This window comes from Pan troglodytes, chromosome 21 (genome assembly GCF_028858775.2).
Source record: "Pan troglodytes isolate AG18354 chromosome 21, NHGRI_mPanTro3-v2.0_pri, whole genome shotgun sequence".
NCBI classification, from domain to species: Eukaryota; Metazoa; Chordata; class Mammalia; order Primates; family Hominidae; genus Pan; species Pan troglodytes.
The window spans coordinates 41,451,821-41,467,873 of NC_072419.2; the positions used below are offsets into that span (position 1 = coordinate 41,451,821).

Sequence of the window (16,053 nt, forward strand, 5' to 3'; positions counted from 1 at the left end):
TGTGTGACACAGTTGATTACTCTCTCTTTCTTAAAACATTTTATTCACTTGGCTTCCTGGAGTTCTCACTTTCCTGGTTTTCTTCTTTTTGGCTCTTCCTTCTCAGTGTCTTTGGCTGATTCCTCTTCATTTTCCCAACCTCTAAGTATTAGAGTTGCCCCAGGATCCAGTCATTGGAACTCTTTGCTTTTCTGTCTACACTCATTTCCTAAGTAATTTCTTCAGTCCCTTGGGTTTTACATATTATATTGATTCTGAAAACCTCCAAATTCCTACTTCACTCTCAACCTTCTTCCTGAACTCAGGTCCAAATATCAAAATAGCCTACTTACCACATCCACTTGGGTGAGCTCTTCATATTTCTACTCAAACTTGTCCCTCCTGCAGTCTTCTTTGTGTCAAATAATGGCAACTCCATTCTTCTAGTTGCTCAGGTCAAAAAGTTTGGTAATTGGTGAACACGCCGTCCACGTGCGCCTTGCTGTCTCTCCGTTATCGCTTGAGATCTCCAGCCTTACCGCGGCTCGAAATGGACCCCAACTGCTCCTGCACCACTGGTGGCTCCTGCAAGTGCAAAGAGTGCAAATGCACCTCCTGCAAGAAGAGCTGCTGCTCCTGCTGCCCCATGGGCTGTGCCAAGTGTGCCCAGGGCTGTGTCTGCAAAGGGGCGTGCAGCTGCTGTGTCTGATGTGGGGACAGCTCTTCTCCCAGATGTTAATAGAACAACCTGTTTTTTTTTCCTTAATACAACCCTGAGCCATTTGCTGCATTTCTTTTCATATTAAATATGTGAATGACAATAAAACAATTTTGACTTAAAAAAAAAGTTTGGTAATTGGTAATGCGACTCTCCGCTTTGTCTCATACCTCATCCAATCCATTAACAAATTCTGCCAACTCTATTTTCAAAATCTATGATTCCAAAAAAATCCAAAAAAAGTGTAAAGGGAAAAAATACAAAATACAAAAAACAAAAAATTAAAAATCAAAGTCTATGAGAATCCAACTACATCTCTGTATCTCTACTTGGACCCAGGTCTGAGCCGCCATCATCTTGTACTTGGATTATTGTAATAGCCTCCTAACTGGCCTTTCTGGTATGGTCTTAAAACCTTTTCTCAGCCCAGCAACCAAAGTAATTCTGTTAAAACATAAGCCAGAAGATGTCTCTTCCACTCTCAGAACCTCTCATCAGTTTTTGTTCAGAGACAGGGTCTCACTCTTGCTCAGGCTGGAGTGCAATGCAATGATGATCACATAGTTTACTACATTCTCAAAGTCCCATGCTCAAGCAATCCTCTCACCTCAGCCTCCCAAGTAGCCAGGACTACAGGTGTACCCCACCATTCCTGGGTAATTTTTTTTTGTTTTTGGTAGAGATGGTGTCTTGAACTCCTGGCCTCAAGTGATGAGTGAGAGTATCAGGAGATGACAGATGATGATCAGGTGAGAGGATCAAGAGACTGTCCTACCTCAGCCTCCCAAAGTGCTAGGATTACAGGCATGAGCCACCATGCCCGGCCCCATCAGTTTTTTCTCTCATGTAGACCACCCTTCCCTCCATAACCTTCATCTCCTGATACTCTCACTCTCTTCCACTCTAACCACAGTGATTCTTACCCTTTTCCTCAAACCTACCAGGCACGTTCTTGCCTCAAAACTTTTGCACTTGCTGTTCCATCTGCCTGGATTCATTTCTTTCAGATATCTACATGGTTCACTCCCTTGTTCCTCCAGATCTTTACAAAAAACTCACTTTTTTACTGAGGCCTTCCCTGGCCACTCCATCCCAAAATGTTTTTTTTCTCTCTCTCTCTCTTCCTCTCTCTCTCTCTCTCACACACACACACACACACACACCATTCAGGTTTCAAGTCCTAAATCCTGCTTTTCTCAACAGAAAAAAAATGCTATTTAACTACATATATATATTTAAATCATTTTGTTCGTTGTCTGTCACCCCAGTTTTTTTGTTTGTTTGTTTTTGTTTTGTTTTGTTTTTTCTTTTGAGACAGAGTCTCACTCTGTCACCCAGGCTGGAATGTAGTGGTGCGATCTCAGCTCACTGCAACCTCCACTTCCCGGGTTCAAGTGATTCTCGTGCCTCAGCCTCCTGAGTACCTGGGATGACAGATGTGCACCACCATGCCCAGCTAATTTTTGTGTTTTTTAGTAGAGATGGGGGTTTCACCATGTTAGCCAGGCTGGTCTTGAACTCCCAACCTCAGGTGATCTGCCCACCTTCGCCTCCCAAAGTGCTGGGATTACAGGTGTGAGCCACCACGCCCGGCCTGCTCCATTATAATTTAAGTTCCATGAAAGCGGGAAGTGTTATTAGATTTGTTCAAAGCTCCATCATCCCAGCACCTAGAATAACGTTCAACACAAAATAGGTGTTTCACGTAAGTATTTGTTGAACTTGTTTGTTGAGTGAAATCAAACGTTATCATTTTGCTCCTCTGTTTTGGGTCATTCTGCCCAGAACAGAGTACTCATGCCTTTTGGTCTCAGGACCCTCTCTACACTCAAAGTATTGAGGGCCAGACACAGTGGTTCATTCCTGTAGTCTCCGGTACTTGAAAGGCTGAGGTGGAAGGATCACCTGAGCTCAGGAGTTTGAGGTTGCAGTGAGCTATGATTGTGCCACTGCACTCTAGCCTGGGCGACAGGGTGAGACCCTGTCTCAAAAAACAAAAAACAAAAAACAAAAAACAACATTCAGGCTGGGCTTGGCAGCTCATGCCTGTAATCTCAGCACTCTGGGAGGCCGAGGCAGGCAGATCATGAGGTCAGGAGTTCAAGACCAAGACCAGCCTGGCCAACATAGTGAAACCCCGTCTCTACTAAAAATACAAAAAAATCAGCCAAGTGTGGTGGCGGGCACCTATTACATAATCCCGGCTACTTGGGAGGCTGAGGCAGGAGAATCGCTTGAACCTGGGAGGCAGAGGTTGCAGTGAGCCAAGATTTCGCCACTGCACTCCAGCCCGGGAAATAGTGCGAGACTCTGTCTCAAAAAAAAAAAAAAAAAAATTTCAGGACTCCAAATAACTTTTGAAAATTCAGGACTCCAAATAACTTTTGTTTATGTGGATTCTATCTATTGATAATTATCACACTAGGTATCAAAACTGAGAAATTGTTAAATATTTACATACTAATTCATTTAAAATAACAATAATAAACATGTTAACATAACATTTTTATTTTAAAAAAATAATAAAAATTTAGCTGTTTTGTTCCAAAACGAAACAAACAAACAAAAAAAAAATAGTGAGAGGAATGCTACTGTTTTGCCTTTTTGAAAATCTGTTTTATGTCTGGTTTAATATAAGATAATTGTATTATCCTATTTACTTCTCATTCAATCTGTATAATGTGCCATGAAGCCCTGGAAAACTACCCAGTACTCTCATGAGAAAATGAGAGTTTAAAAAGAAAATAATGTCTTTGTATTAGTATGTAAATGGTTGTTGTCTCCATACATATCTGTTGTCTTTGTACATAGTTTTCCCTCCCATTCTACATAGCAAACTCCTGCTGGTCACTCTAGGTCTGTCTCACCTGCCATCTCTAGACAGTCAGTTGTTCCCTCCTCCCTACTCCCATTTCTCTATTATAGCACATATTATGTTATCTTGTTATCTGGATAATTGTCTATCTTCCCAACCGACTATCTTCCTAAAGAAGGCAACTATAACTTGATCTTCTTTACATCCCTAGCCCCACTCACAGTATCTAGCACCAAAAAGATATTTAATAAATATTAGTTGAATAAAGAAATATGAGGGCAGGTGCAGTGGCTCATGCCTGTAGTTCTAGCACTTTGGGAGGCCAAGGCAGGTGGATCACCTGACGTCAGGAGTTTGAGACCAGCTTGGCCAACATGGTGAAATCCCATCTCTACTAAAAATACAAAAATTAGCCGGGCGTGTTGGCGGGTGCCTATAATTCCAGCTGCTCAGGAGGCTGAGGCAGGAGAACCGCTTGAACCCAGGAGACGGAGGTTGCAGTGAGCCAAGATCGTGCCACTTCACTCCAGCCTGGGCAAAAGAGCAAAACTCCATCTCAAAATATATAAATAAATATGAAAGGAGGTGAAGGGAAGAGTGGACCCAGTTTATCTACAGTGAGCTCAGGCACTGATATAACATTTCTTTTTTTTCTTTTCTTGAGACAGGGTCTAGCTCTGTTGCCCGGACTGGAGTGCAGTGGCATAATCACAGCTAACTGTAATCTCTGCCTCCTGGTCTCAAGTGATCCTCTCTCCTCAGCCTCCCGAGTAGCTGGGACTACAGGCATGTGCCACAACTCCCAGCTAAATTTTTTTTTTTTATTTTTTGTAAAGACAGAGTTTCACCATGTTGCCCAGGCTGGTCTTGAACTCCCGGGCTCAAGTGATCCATCCTCCTTGGCCTCCCAAAGTGGTAGGATTACAGGTGTGAACAACTGTGCCCAGCCAATATCATAATTCTTTTCTTTTCTTTTTTTTTTTTTTTTTCTTTTTTGAAACAGAGTCTCTTGTCGCCCATGCCAGGGTGCAGTGGCACAATCTTGGTTCACTGCAACATCTGCCTCCCAGGTTCAAGCAATTCTCCTGCCTCAGCCCCCAAGTAGCTGGGATTACAGGCATGCACCACCACGCCCGGCTAAGTTTTGTGTTTTTAGTAGAGATGGGGTTTCACCATGTTGGCCAGGCTGGTCTCGAACTCCAGACCTCAGGTGATCCACCTGCCTCAGCCTCTCAAAGTGCTGGGATTACAGGTTTGAGCCACTGCGCCAGCCCCAATATAATATTTCTTGTTAAGATTATCAGTGTCAAAGGTTTTCCAACATCACACTCTGGGGACTGTTGTGGGGTGGGGGGAGGGGTGAGGGATAGCATTAGGAGATATACCTAATGCTAAATGACGAGTTAATGGGTACAGCACACCAGCATGGCACATGTATACATATGTAACTAACCTGCACATTGTGCACATGTACCCTAAAACTTAAAGTATAATAATAATAATAAAAAAAGAAAGAAAAAAACAAACAACCCCATTAAAAAGTGGGCGAAGGATATGAACAGACACTTCTCAAAAGAAGACATTTATGCAGCCAAAAAACACATGAAAAAATGCTCATCATCATTGGCCATCAGAGAAATGCAAATCAAAACCACAATGAGATACCATCTCACACCAGTTAGAATGGTGATCATTAAAAAGTCAGGAAACAACAGGTGCTGGAGAGGATGTGGAGAAATAGGAACACCTTTACACTGTTGGTGGGACTGTAAACTAGTTCAACCATTGTGGAAGTCAGTGTGGCGATTCCTCAGGGATCTAGAACTAGAAATACCATTTGACCCAGCCATCCCATTACTGGGTATATACCCAAAGGACTATAAATCATGCTGCTATAAAGATACATGCACATGTACGTTTATTGTGGCACTATTCACAATAGCAAAGACTTGGAACCAACCCAAATGTCCAACAATGATAGACTGTATTAAGAAAATGTGGCACATATACACCATGGAATACTATGCAGCCATAAAAAATGATGAGTTCATGTCCTTTGTAGGGACATAGATGAAACTGGAAATCATCATTCTCAGCAAACTATCGCAAGGACAAAAAACCAAACACTGCATGTTCTCACTCATAGGTGGGAATTGAACAACAGAACACATGGACACAGGAGTGGGAACGTCACACTCCGGGGACTGCTGTGGGGTGGGGGGAGGGGGGAGAGATAGCATTAGGAGATACACCTAATGCTGAATGACGAGTTAATGGGTGCAGTACACCAACATGGCACATGTATACATACGTAACAAACCTGCACATTGTGCACATGTACCCTAAAACTTAAAGTATAATAATAATAATAATCATAATAATAAAAAGCTTTTCCTAGCAGCTGGTCAGTTTACCATATAGTTCATTAAGTGAATTCCAACCACTCATGTGGTCTTTCCAGTGAAGTGGAGAAGACAGAGGTCATTCATTTCATTTTATGAGGCAACCAAGGCCCAAATAAATGAAGTGACTTGCTGAAAGGCATACCAAAAGTCAGTGACAGAGCCAGTGCTTGAATCAGGTATCCGACGTTAAGTCAAGTGCTGTTTCCATTTTATCCCATGCTCATCATGGTGACTGGAGGCTGCAAAGTCAGAGTTCCAGTGATTCTATCTTGGGGTGTTGCTCTGAAACCTTCTAAACCTGCTCTTGAACTGATTTCACGGCAGTCTCTGGACCGTCCTCTTACTAAGGACTATCTTAGGGATCCATTTTATAAGCAACCATTGACTTCTATCAGCCTCTTCTTTCCTTATCATCAATACCTACTGCCATTCACATCCGCCATCCTTGGGAGCTGGTCAAGGTGGACCACCACAGCGCTATATCATCATCGGCAGTTCCACAAGCATTTGGTATTAGAGGAAAGGAGAAGAATAAGACAGAGCTCAGTCCAGTCTGTTCCCCTTCATTCTCTGAATATACTATTTCTTCTTTCTGGAATATATCCCCTCCCAAACCTTCCAACTTTGGCAGTTCATTGCTCTTGCCTCAATGTTTCCACAACACTTTGTTCTCATTCGTGTCATAACTCATCATGTAACCACAATGATTTGTCTCTATCATCTCCCTACGGGGACTGTGAGCTGTTCACCTCAATGGTGTTAATACAGTCTTCAGTCTCTTTGATTTCCCTGAGACTGTCAACTCCTCTCTCACTTTTTTTTTAGACAGAGTCTCACTCTGTTACTGGGCTGGAGTGCGGTGGCGCAATCTCAGCTCTCTGCAACCTCTGCCTCCCAGGTTCAAGCGATTCTCAGGCCTCAGCCTCCTCAGTAGCTGGGATTACAGGTGTGCACCACTATGCCTGGCTAATTTTTGTATTTTTTGCAGAGACAGGGTTTCACCATGTTGGCCAGGCTGGTCTCAAACTCCTGGACTCATGTAATCCGCCTGCTTTGGCCTCCCAAAATGCTGGGATTACAGGTGTGAGTCACCACGCCCAGCCAACTCCTTCCTTTTCTTTGAACCTCTCTTCTTCTTTCCGGTGATACTCTACAATCCTGATTCTTCAGTCTTTTTGGACAATCTTTAGATTCACTTTTGGCTTGACTTTTCTCAGGCTCTGAATATGTATGTCTCAGGATGGAACGCTTGGCCTTTTGCTCTCTTCAACTCTTTGCTTTCAGCTTCAACTACCATATTTACTTGAAGGTGTCCAAAATATCCATTCTCCACCTTCTTCGAGAACTCATTCCCATACCCATCTCACAGATCTTGTGGTCACCCCAGTTTCAGCAAGTCTAAAACCGAGCTCCTTGTCACCTCCTTCAAGCCAGTTCCTCCACATGAGGACTCCGTTTCTGTGAAGATGCTACCATCCATCTTTCTCGATTTGCCATCACTCCAAACTCCTTTCCCTCTTCTTGTATGCCCATTGTCTCTTAAATCTGTCTCTTTTCTCACCCCCATCCTAGAAAAAAATGGGTTCTGAAGTCAAATCGATCCAGCTCTATCACTTACGAATCACGCAAGTTTGGCAAACTTATTCAGAGTCTTCCACTTCTTTATCCTAAATTAGGGGTAATAATAGCATCTATTTCATAGGGTTTATCTATGAAGATTAAATGAGATATCGTGCAGGAAAGTGCTTAGCCCAGTAACTAGTATGTATTAGGCACTCAATAAATGTTAATTATTATTGTTATCCTTATTTCCTTATACTTAGACTATTACACTAGTCTCCTAACCAATCTCTCTGCCTCCTCTGGTCATTATTCTCTCCACTGGGAGGGGAACTAACATGGAATATCTATTAAGTGTCAAGCACCTCATGCTGAAAGCAACCTTATACAGTAATAGTAGCATCATTTTATAAAAATGGAACAGAGCCAAGATATGAACATAGGTCTGACGCTAAAGCCTGTGCCCTTTTTTCATCTCCAAATTACCACGTAATCATAAAATACTATTTTCACACATCATCCTGCTTAAACACACACATACACACACACACACCACACACACACCACACACACACAACCTTTAATGACCACCCTCCCCCATTTTCCTTCAGAACACAACCCAAATTTATTATCCTAGCATTCACTGTCTTGTACAACTTCCCTCACTTCCCAACACTTTCCTATAGGAACTCTGTGCTCCAGAGAAACTTATCTGCCGCCTCAGGCACATCCTGTACACCCTCAACTTCCTCCCTGAAATGCCCTCTCCTCTCCCCTCCCCTGGTTTAAATCCAGCCTTTCCTTCAGGTCCTAGCTAGAGTCCCACCCTCCTCCGTTACACTTTTTCCTAACTTCCCCAGCCCCTCATCAGGTCTCCCTTGACCCCTGGAGCAGCCGCCTGTATCCTTGTTGACACGTGGTGTTTGCCATTCTGTTTTTCTTTGCGTTTATGTTTTCTCATCAAGCTGTAAACCTCTGCACTCCAGGAAATCGGCCTTCTCTTTTTTGTTTTTGTTTTTGGGTGTTTTTTTTTTCCTTTCAGCATCCCAAGTAGCCCAGAGCCCTACAAATAGAAAGCGCTTGATAAATATGGGTTGTTTTGGATGAAAGATGATCTTCCCAGCTGGATGAGCTCTTTCCCTCTAGGGGTGAGGGACTGAGCTTCACCTCAACTTCACCTAATGTCTCCCAGGAATGCCCCCTCTTAAACGCTCCTCAGGTCTTCTCTACCCCTTTTCCCCACCACCCCGGCCCAGGAGAGCCACTCAGAGCTCCCTCTCCGGAGTCACCCTCTCAGACCCAGGGCTATTTCTTTAGCTTGCTCTCGAACCCCGCCTTTACCCCAGAGCCGCTCCTCAGTCTCCTCCCCCAGGCTGCCTCTCAGGCCCCCTCTCCTCCAATGCCACTCCCTAGGACCCTCTCCCCAGGGTTCCGGACCCCCAACCCCGGATATGTTCCCCCAGGGCCATCCAGTTGTTCTACCTCCAGGATTACTGATTTAGCCTCTTCCCCCTCCTGCTCGGGGCTACCCCCAGACCCCGACCTCCAGTTCCACCCCTTCGGACCCTGCCTCTAGAACTGTTCTTTCAGCCTCTGCAACCCCCTCCCCAGCGCCGCTCCGCGGCCCCTGCCCTAGGGCTGGTCGGGGAGCCACTGCCCTCGCAGGTCCCGCCCGGGTGCTGCCCCCGCGCCCCCGGCCGCCCCCCACCGGGGCGGGGCGCGCGGAGGCGGGGGCGCGCTGGCGGCCGAGGCGGCGGCGGCGGCGGCGAAGGCAGGCGGGCCGGGCGCGTGTCCGCGGCGCCGTGACTCGGCGGCTCCGCAGCGGCTGCAGCGGGAGGACCCGGCCGGAGCCGCCGCCGCCGCCGCCATCGCAGCCGGGCGGCCGGGCCCCGCCGCCGGGATGCCGAGGAGCCGGGGCGGCCGCGCCGCGCCGGGGCCGCCGCCGCCGCCGCCGCCGCCGGGCCAGGCCCCGCGCTGGAGCCGCTGGCGGGTCCCCGGGCGGCTGCTGCTGCTGCTGCTGCCCGCGCTCTGCTGCCTCCCGGGCGCCGCGCGGGCGGCGGCGGCGGCGGCGGGGGCAGGGAACCGGGCGGCGGTGGCGGTGGCGGTGGCGCGGGCGGACGAGGCGGAGGCGCCCTTCGCCGGGCAGGTGGGGCTGGCGCGCGGGGCCGGGGCGCGGGCTCGGGGCATCCGGGCAGGGCGGGGGGCGGCACCGGGGACGGGCCTGGGCCGGGCCGCACCTACTGCCGAGGTCGCGGAGGCGGCGCGCCGGGGGTCCACGCCTTGGGTCCGGGCTGGCGCGGCCCAGGGCGGGGGCTGGGGAGGGCCTCGCCAAGGGCCGCCGAGGCCGGGAGCTGCTTCAGCACCGCGGACAGGGGCAGCGGGCGGGGGCCGAGCACGAGGGTCGGGTTTGTTGTGTTGGCAGTGGGGTGTGTGGCCTGCATGACTATGTGTGAGGGAAACCGTACAACGCCTCGGAGTAAATAGTAAGCGCAGCCAGTCTGTTGTGGGTTGGGAGAAGAAACCAAGGATGTTCAAGCTGGAGAAGGGGGAGGGGGAGGGCGGAGGAAGGACTCGATCACTGTCTTCGTAGCTGAAGGGCTGTCAGGTGGAGGTAGGATAGACTTGTTCTACCTTGGCCCCACAGGGCAGAACTAGGGCCAGCGGGAGTGGGGGTTGCAAGAAGACAAATTTGGGCTCGATATAGGAAGAAGTTTGTAACAATTGGAGCTGCTCAACCAGCTTAGGAGGCGGCGAGCTGCTCATCACTGGCATGTGCAAGTAAAAGCTCTCGGAGGGGATTGGATGGAGGCATGCATAATGCTTGCATGGATGCATACATCATCATCACAATAATGCCAGCTAGCATTTACTGAACACTCACTATGTGCCAGGCCTGGTGCTATGTTTTATACGAATTATCCAATTCAATCCTCATAACTACTCTATGAAATAGCTGCAATTATTATCCCCATTTTACAGATGGGGATACAGACTCAAAGAGCTTAAGTAACTTGCCCAAGGTCACACAGCTAGTGAGTGATGGAGTTGGAATTCTAACCTAGGCAGGCTGACTCTAGTCTCCCCTTATTTACCCATGACCTTATCCTATATCTCATGGGGGGTGCAGTTGGACTAATTTCTCTAGTATCTTCCAACCTAGAGGACTTCAATATTCTAATAAATGATGTTGGGACAATGGTGTTTTGCTGAGGAAAATCAGAGTGATAGCCTCAGCCACCCTAAGAGATGGAGTATATTTGTTGAAGCAGGCAGTCTGTTTGTTTAGAAGAATCTGCCTCAAGAGATATTCTTAATTGGGCATGGAGCTCAGGGGGTCATACGTGCACTGAAATTGCGTACAAATTTGTAAGTGCAAATGTGTGTATTTCTAGGCGAGGACCCCTAGATTTCTTCAGCCTCTCAAAGGGTTACAGGTTCCACAAAACAACAAAAAAGATATGGTGTGTAAAAGAACCTTTAGTGCCAGTTGGCAGTTGTCCTCCAAAGATTTTATAATTGCTGGTTGACTTGTTGTGGAAACTTTCCTTAGCCTCTTTGTGTTTTCACATGTGTTTTATCACATGTTAAAGTAATGCATTTCCTAAGTTTATACCCTAGAAGAAAGATTGCTTTAGACTGCCTGAGTGCACAGGATGAGGTGGAAAGACCCTGGCCTGGGATTAAGGAGGCCTGGGCTCTGATCTGACCTTGGCCCTCATTGGTTTGTGTGACCTTGAGCCATTTCCTTGCCCTCTCTAGGCTTGAATTTCACCATGTCTAACATAAAGAGATAGAGCTAGACAATCTCAACTCTGAAACTTTTTTATTCCTACAATATTTCAAGCATTAAGAGGAAGCTAGTCCTTACCTGTATCAGTTTTATAGGCTTTGATTATTCCACCTCTTAGCCTTTGTCTTTTTAAACTTAAGTTTCCCCCTATGACACGAGACCCCTAGAATAGCCACACTCATTCTCTGGGTCATTTTAGTTGTCCTTTTCTAGATACCTTTTGGCCCTAATTTTCAATAGATGTCAACTTGACCATTGTCTCCAGATACAGGACCCTACGGTTTTGCATAAAGGAAGGTTGGTTTCTTCTTTGCTCTCTTGGTCCCATCCTGCTTCCCCCTTCCCTCTGTCAGCTTTCCTGATCTCAACACACTAGGCCACTGCCTTTAGGGAACAATCTATAATAGCTCCCGGAGCCTTTTCCTGGGTCAAAACTGATAGCCTGGAACACAACACCCTGTATGTGGATTATTTTTATCGGAGTGCATTACCTTACATTTCTCCACCTTGACGTTTGTCTGCCATCTTGCATTGCACTCAGTAACTTCCTTCAAGCATTCGCTCACTCTCTCTTTCTCCCTTCCTCCACCTCTTCCTCCTTCCTTCTCTTTTGGCATAGCATTTACCCGTCTGAAAGGGCTTAATATGATCTGAAGTCTTGAAATTTTCACTTTGCTCTATTTCTTCTGGATCACTTATAAAAAATTTAAGTGAGACAGGTCCCAGCATGGTCTCTTGGGGCCCCTTGCACTCTTAATCCCCTTTCATTCACGGAAGTGACCATTTATATCTATCTATTGTTTTCTAAGTGACAAAAACATCATCCTTAATTTGACAATGACTCCATTTTAAATGTCTAATACATTGTCCAAAACTTCCTGAAAGATAGACAAATTATATCCACTGCTTCTCTCAATAATTTGTGCCTAATTATCCTTTCACTGAACACTAGGGGATCACTTGATTGACACCTTATAGAAATATTGTTGCTTTTAAGCCAGCAGATAATCTTGCTTACTCCTCTTTCTGTCTTTTAAGCCCTCTGGAGTCTGACTCCACCCTGCCCCTCCATTAGCAGGCCGTATTTCCCACTGCTTATTGATAATGCATCTTTACTCGACAAGCTCATCTCTCCTTTACCCTTAGACAGGCTGCCCATATTTCTCTGGACATTGTCACATAGTTACTTCTGCACCCCTACCCATTCATTTGAAACCTTTCCTTAAAGTTTCAGCTCAAGCCCTGCTTCTCCAATAAACTTTCCCTGATTTCTCTAGTTGTCATTTTCTTCTCTCTTCTCCAGGAAACATTTTTAAGGCAGCCCCAGCCAGTTTGTCATTTATTTATTTACTTATTTTTATTTATTTTATTTATTTATTTTTGAGACAGAGTCTTGTTCTGTTGCCCAGGCTGGAGTGCAGTGGGGTGATCTCGGCTCACTGCAACCTCCGCCTCCCAGGTTCAAGCGATTCTCCTGCCTCAGCCTCCTGAGTAACTGGGATTACAGGCATGCACCACCACGCCCGGTGAATTTTTGTGTTTTTAGTAGAGAAGGGTTTTCGCCGTATTGGCCAGGCTGGTCTCAAACTTGTGACCTCAAGTGATCCGCCTTCCTCAGCCTCCCAAAGTGCTGGGATTATAGGTGTGAGCCACCGTGCCCAGCCCTATTTATTTTTTAATAGTTAAACATTATTTTTGGGGAGAGGAAGGTTGGTTCTTAGGCAAGGCTTTCTCAACCAAAATGTTTTATTTTTTTACATTGAACAAAATCCCTGATTCTCAATGCTCATCATTAAGTATTCAATGAGCAATCAATGATTCTACTCTTTATCCTTTATCTCAAAAAGTTACATGGATCTGAAATAGGCACTCATGGGCATGGGGCTCCAAGCCCCCTTCTAAAACCCTTCTTAGAGATGGGACTCATTGCCAACTTGTACTTCCTTCGGTAGAAATCAAGGCTATTCCTTTTGGCAGTGGTTCCACAAGCTCACCCTTGAGTTCCTTCAGAACTCTTTAGATAGTCATCTAATGGTAGTGGCATCAATAGAAAGAAATTGAGAGATAACCGTGACCTTAGAGATCACCCAGTACCTACTACAGCACTTACTAGATACTTCTTTAATTGAGTTGCCCAAGGGCACAGAACGTGATAGTAGATGATTCAGAACTACTGTAGAACTTTTCCTAGTTCTCCTGATTTCTAAATTGAAAGCATTTTTCATTATCATTGATTTTTCATTTCGTATCTATGATCTTTCATTACCAAGCCAAAAATTTTTTTTATTCAGTCTATCTTCTCCTTTGCTTTCTTTTTCTCCACACCCCCCAACCCCGGACCCCTTGAAGCTCAACAAACAGGATCCTATGCTTTCTTTAGTCTTTCTTTTTTATCTTACACATCAAGAGGTCCCACTGATTCTCTAACTGGCTTCCTTCATTTGATTTATTAAAAGCACCACTTCTCTTATTTGCTGAGTAGAATGCTCCTCAAATACTTTTCTGGCCTTCCTAGTTTCCAACTTGATTCTGAGGAAGATCAGAACAGGATGAAAGAGACAAGTCAATTATCACAGGCCACATGAATAAGTAACAGAGTGTGACTCCTAGACCCAGGACTTATGGATTCCTGCCCTTGAGACTGGTTTTAGTGGTTTGTGCTGAGGAGATGGAGAACAGTCTTTGGTTTGAAACTGTAGTCAAGGAAGATTGACCCCGAATGATTGGAGGGGTAAGAGAGTGACCTACTAAGAAGCACCAACGTATTCCCAAATCAAAATATTCTTTCATTGTGATCATGGCCTCCAGTATATCTTCATTCTTGTCTGGAAAAAAAAAACTCACTATTAGGAAGTTTTCCCTTTTACATAAGCTGGATCTAGTCTACTGTATTTTTAATTCATTTTCTCTTATTTTTACTGTGGGGTTTCATATTACTTTGATAGCTGTTTATATTTGTAAGGTGTTTGCACTTCCCATATGCCGTGTATGTGGCCCTATTTGGTCCTGGGAACAATACCATGAGGTAGATAAGGAAGACATTGTCCTCATTTTATAGGTGAGTAAAAGGAGACTCAAAGATGATGTGAATTGCCTATCATCTTGTCTAAGGACCCACACATAGCTCATAAACATTAAAGCAGGCCGGGCATGGTGGCTCACACCTGTAATCCCAGCACTTTGGGAGGCCGAGGCAGGTGGATCACCTGAGGTCAGGAGTTTGAGACCAGCCTGGCCAACATGGTGAAACCCCATCTCTACTAAAAATACAAAAATTAGCTGAGCCTGGTGGTGCATGCCTGTAATCCCAGCTGCTGAGGCAGGAGAATTGCTTGAACCCCGGGGGCAGAGGTTGTAGTGAGCCAAGACTGTGCCACTTCACTCCAGCCTGGGCAAAAGAGTGACTCTCCGTCTCAAAAGAAAAAAAGAAATTAAAGCAAAGAACAGAAGCTAGGTTTTCTGTTCTTGGGCTCAGCACTCTGCCCACTATACAAGTTTCCTGTTCTGGATTATTATTGTAGCCTTTTAGCCAGTCTTTTCTACTTTCAAGTATGTCCTACTCTGGTCCTTGAAAGAGGTATTTTTAGAACTAATAAAAGTAAATTATAATTGTACCCAAAAGACTAATCTTAGGAAATGCCTAGCCCTATAGTATGGTATTGTTTGAACTCAAAACAGGAAGAACAAACCACAGCCAATATCTCCTCAGTACCTAGCACAGTGCATGATACATTCTGGACATGTGATAAATATTTTAAAATTAATTTTGTTATCTAATCCCCATCAACTTCTTTGAATAGTGCTTGGCACACAAAAGTCGCTACCTTTTGTGAAGAATAAATGAATGCATGCTAGAGGTATAACAAGGTGCCGGGAAGCACCGAAGAGGGAGGAGATGAGGTTCCCCAGTTGAGGTTCGGGAAGCCAGAGAATGCTTCAGGAAGAAGGTGGTATCTGAGATGAACCTTTGAGGGAGGAGAATGATGGAGAAGGGTGAGTGGGGCAGTCCAGGCAGAATAAAAAATATGAACCATGGCTCCACAAAAATGCATGGCATGTTTAGGAAACAGTGGATAATTTGATATGCCTGGATCATCAAGTTACTTGCTATTTCCAGTAAGAGTGTATAAGGAGAAGAGGCTGGAGAGGGAGGCTGAGAGCAGATTGTGCATTTGGCTTTTGTCCAAAGGCTGAGGGGAGTCATTAAAGGTTTCTGAGCAGAGGAGCGACCTGCTCAGAGCCATGTTGAGGAAGTGGAGGGACTGGAGTTTGTTCTTGAGTTGTTCTGGCTGCTGGCTCCTGCCCTGAATGCTTTTAAGCTTTCTTAGCACAACTTAGGGGCGAGTACTCATTTTAGGGCTCAAGTGACCCGCCCACCTTGGCCTCCCAAAGGGCTTACAGGCATGAGCCCTGGCCTTGCCTGTTAGCAGTAATTTAAAGACTCAATTCTATGCCACAAACACTTACGAGGCATAAAGGGCACCAAAAGTACTTGGCCAGAAAGTCAGGAGTTGTTCTTTACTCCTTTCTCTCTTTATACATATGTATGTATAAAGATCATTTGAGGCCAGGAGTTTGAGACCAGGCTGGCCAACATGGTGAAACCCTATCTCTATTAAAAATACCAAAAAATTAGCTATGCATGGTGGTACATGCCTGTAGTTCCAGCTACTTGGGTGGCTGAGGCACAAGAATCACTTGAACCTGGGAGGCGGAGGTTACAGTGAGCCAGGATTGAACTACTGTACTCCAGCCAAAGCAAGACTCTGTCTCAAAAATCAATCAA

At 45.5% G+C, this 16,053-nt stretch overlaps 2 protein-coding genes across 2 annotated transcripts in view; one reads left to right on the plus strand and one right to left on the minus strand.

The window, feature by feature from the left end:
- Positions 1–468: 468 nt before the first annotated feature.
- On the plus strand, positions 469–724 carry LOC101058101 (metallothionein-1L). Its single transcript, XM_054674481.2, has one exon. The coding sequence runs from the start codon at positions 530–532 to the stop codon at positions 686–688; it is 159 nt and encodes a 52-aa protein (XP_054530456.1). The 5' UTR covers positions 469–529; the 3' UTR covers positions 689–724.
- An 8,925-nt stretch (positions 725–9,649) lies between these two features.
- Positions 9,650–16,053, minus strand: part of MMP24OS (MMP24 opposite strand) — a 53,222-nt gene continuing 46,818 nt past the window's right edge. The window contains exon 4 of the transcript XR_676210.5: positions 9,650–14,092. The gene's annotated coding sequence lies outside the window, so the exon portion shown is untranslated. The remainder of the gene's footprint in view (positions 14,093–16,053) is intronic.

What these genes read in the sequence shown, in the direction of transcription:
- LOC101058101 (XM_054674481.2), top strand. Translation starts at nt 530, where the DNA reads ATGGACCCCAACTGCTCCTGCACCACTGGTGGCTCCTGCAAGTGCAAA.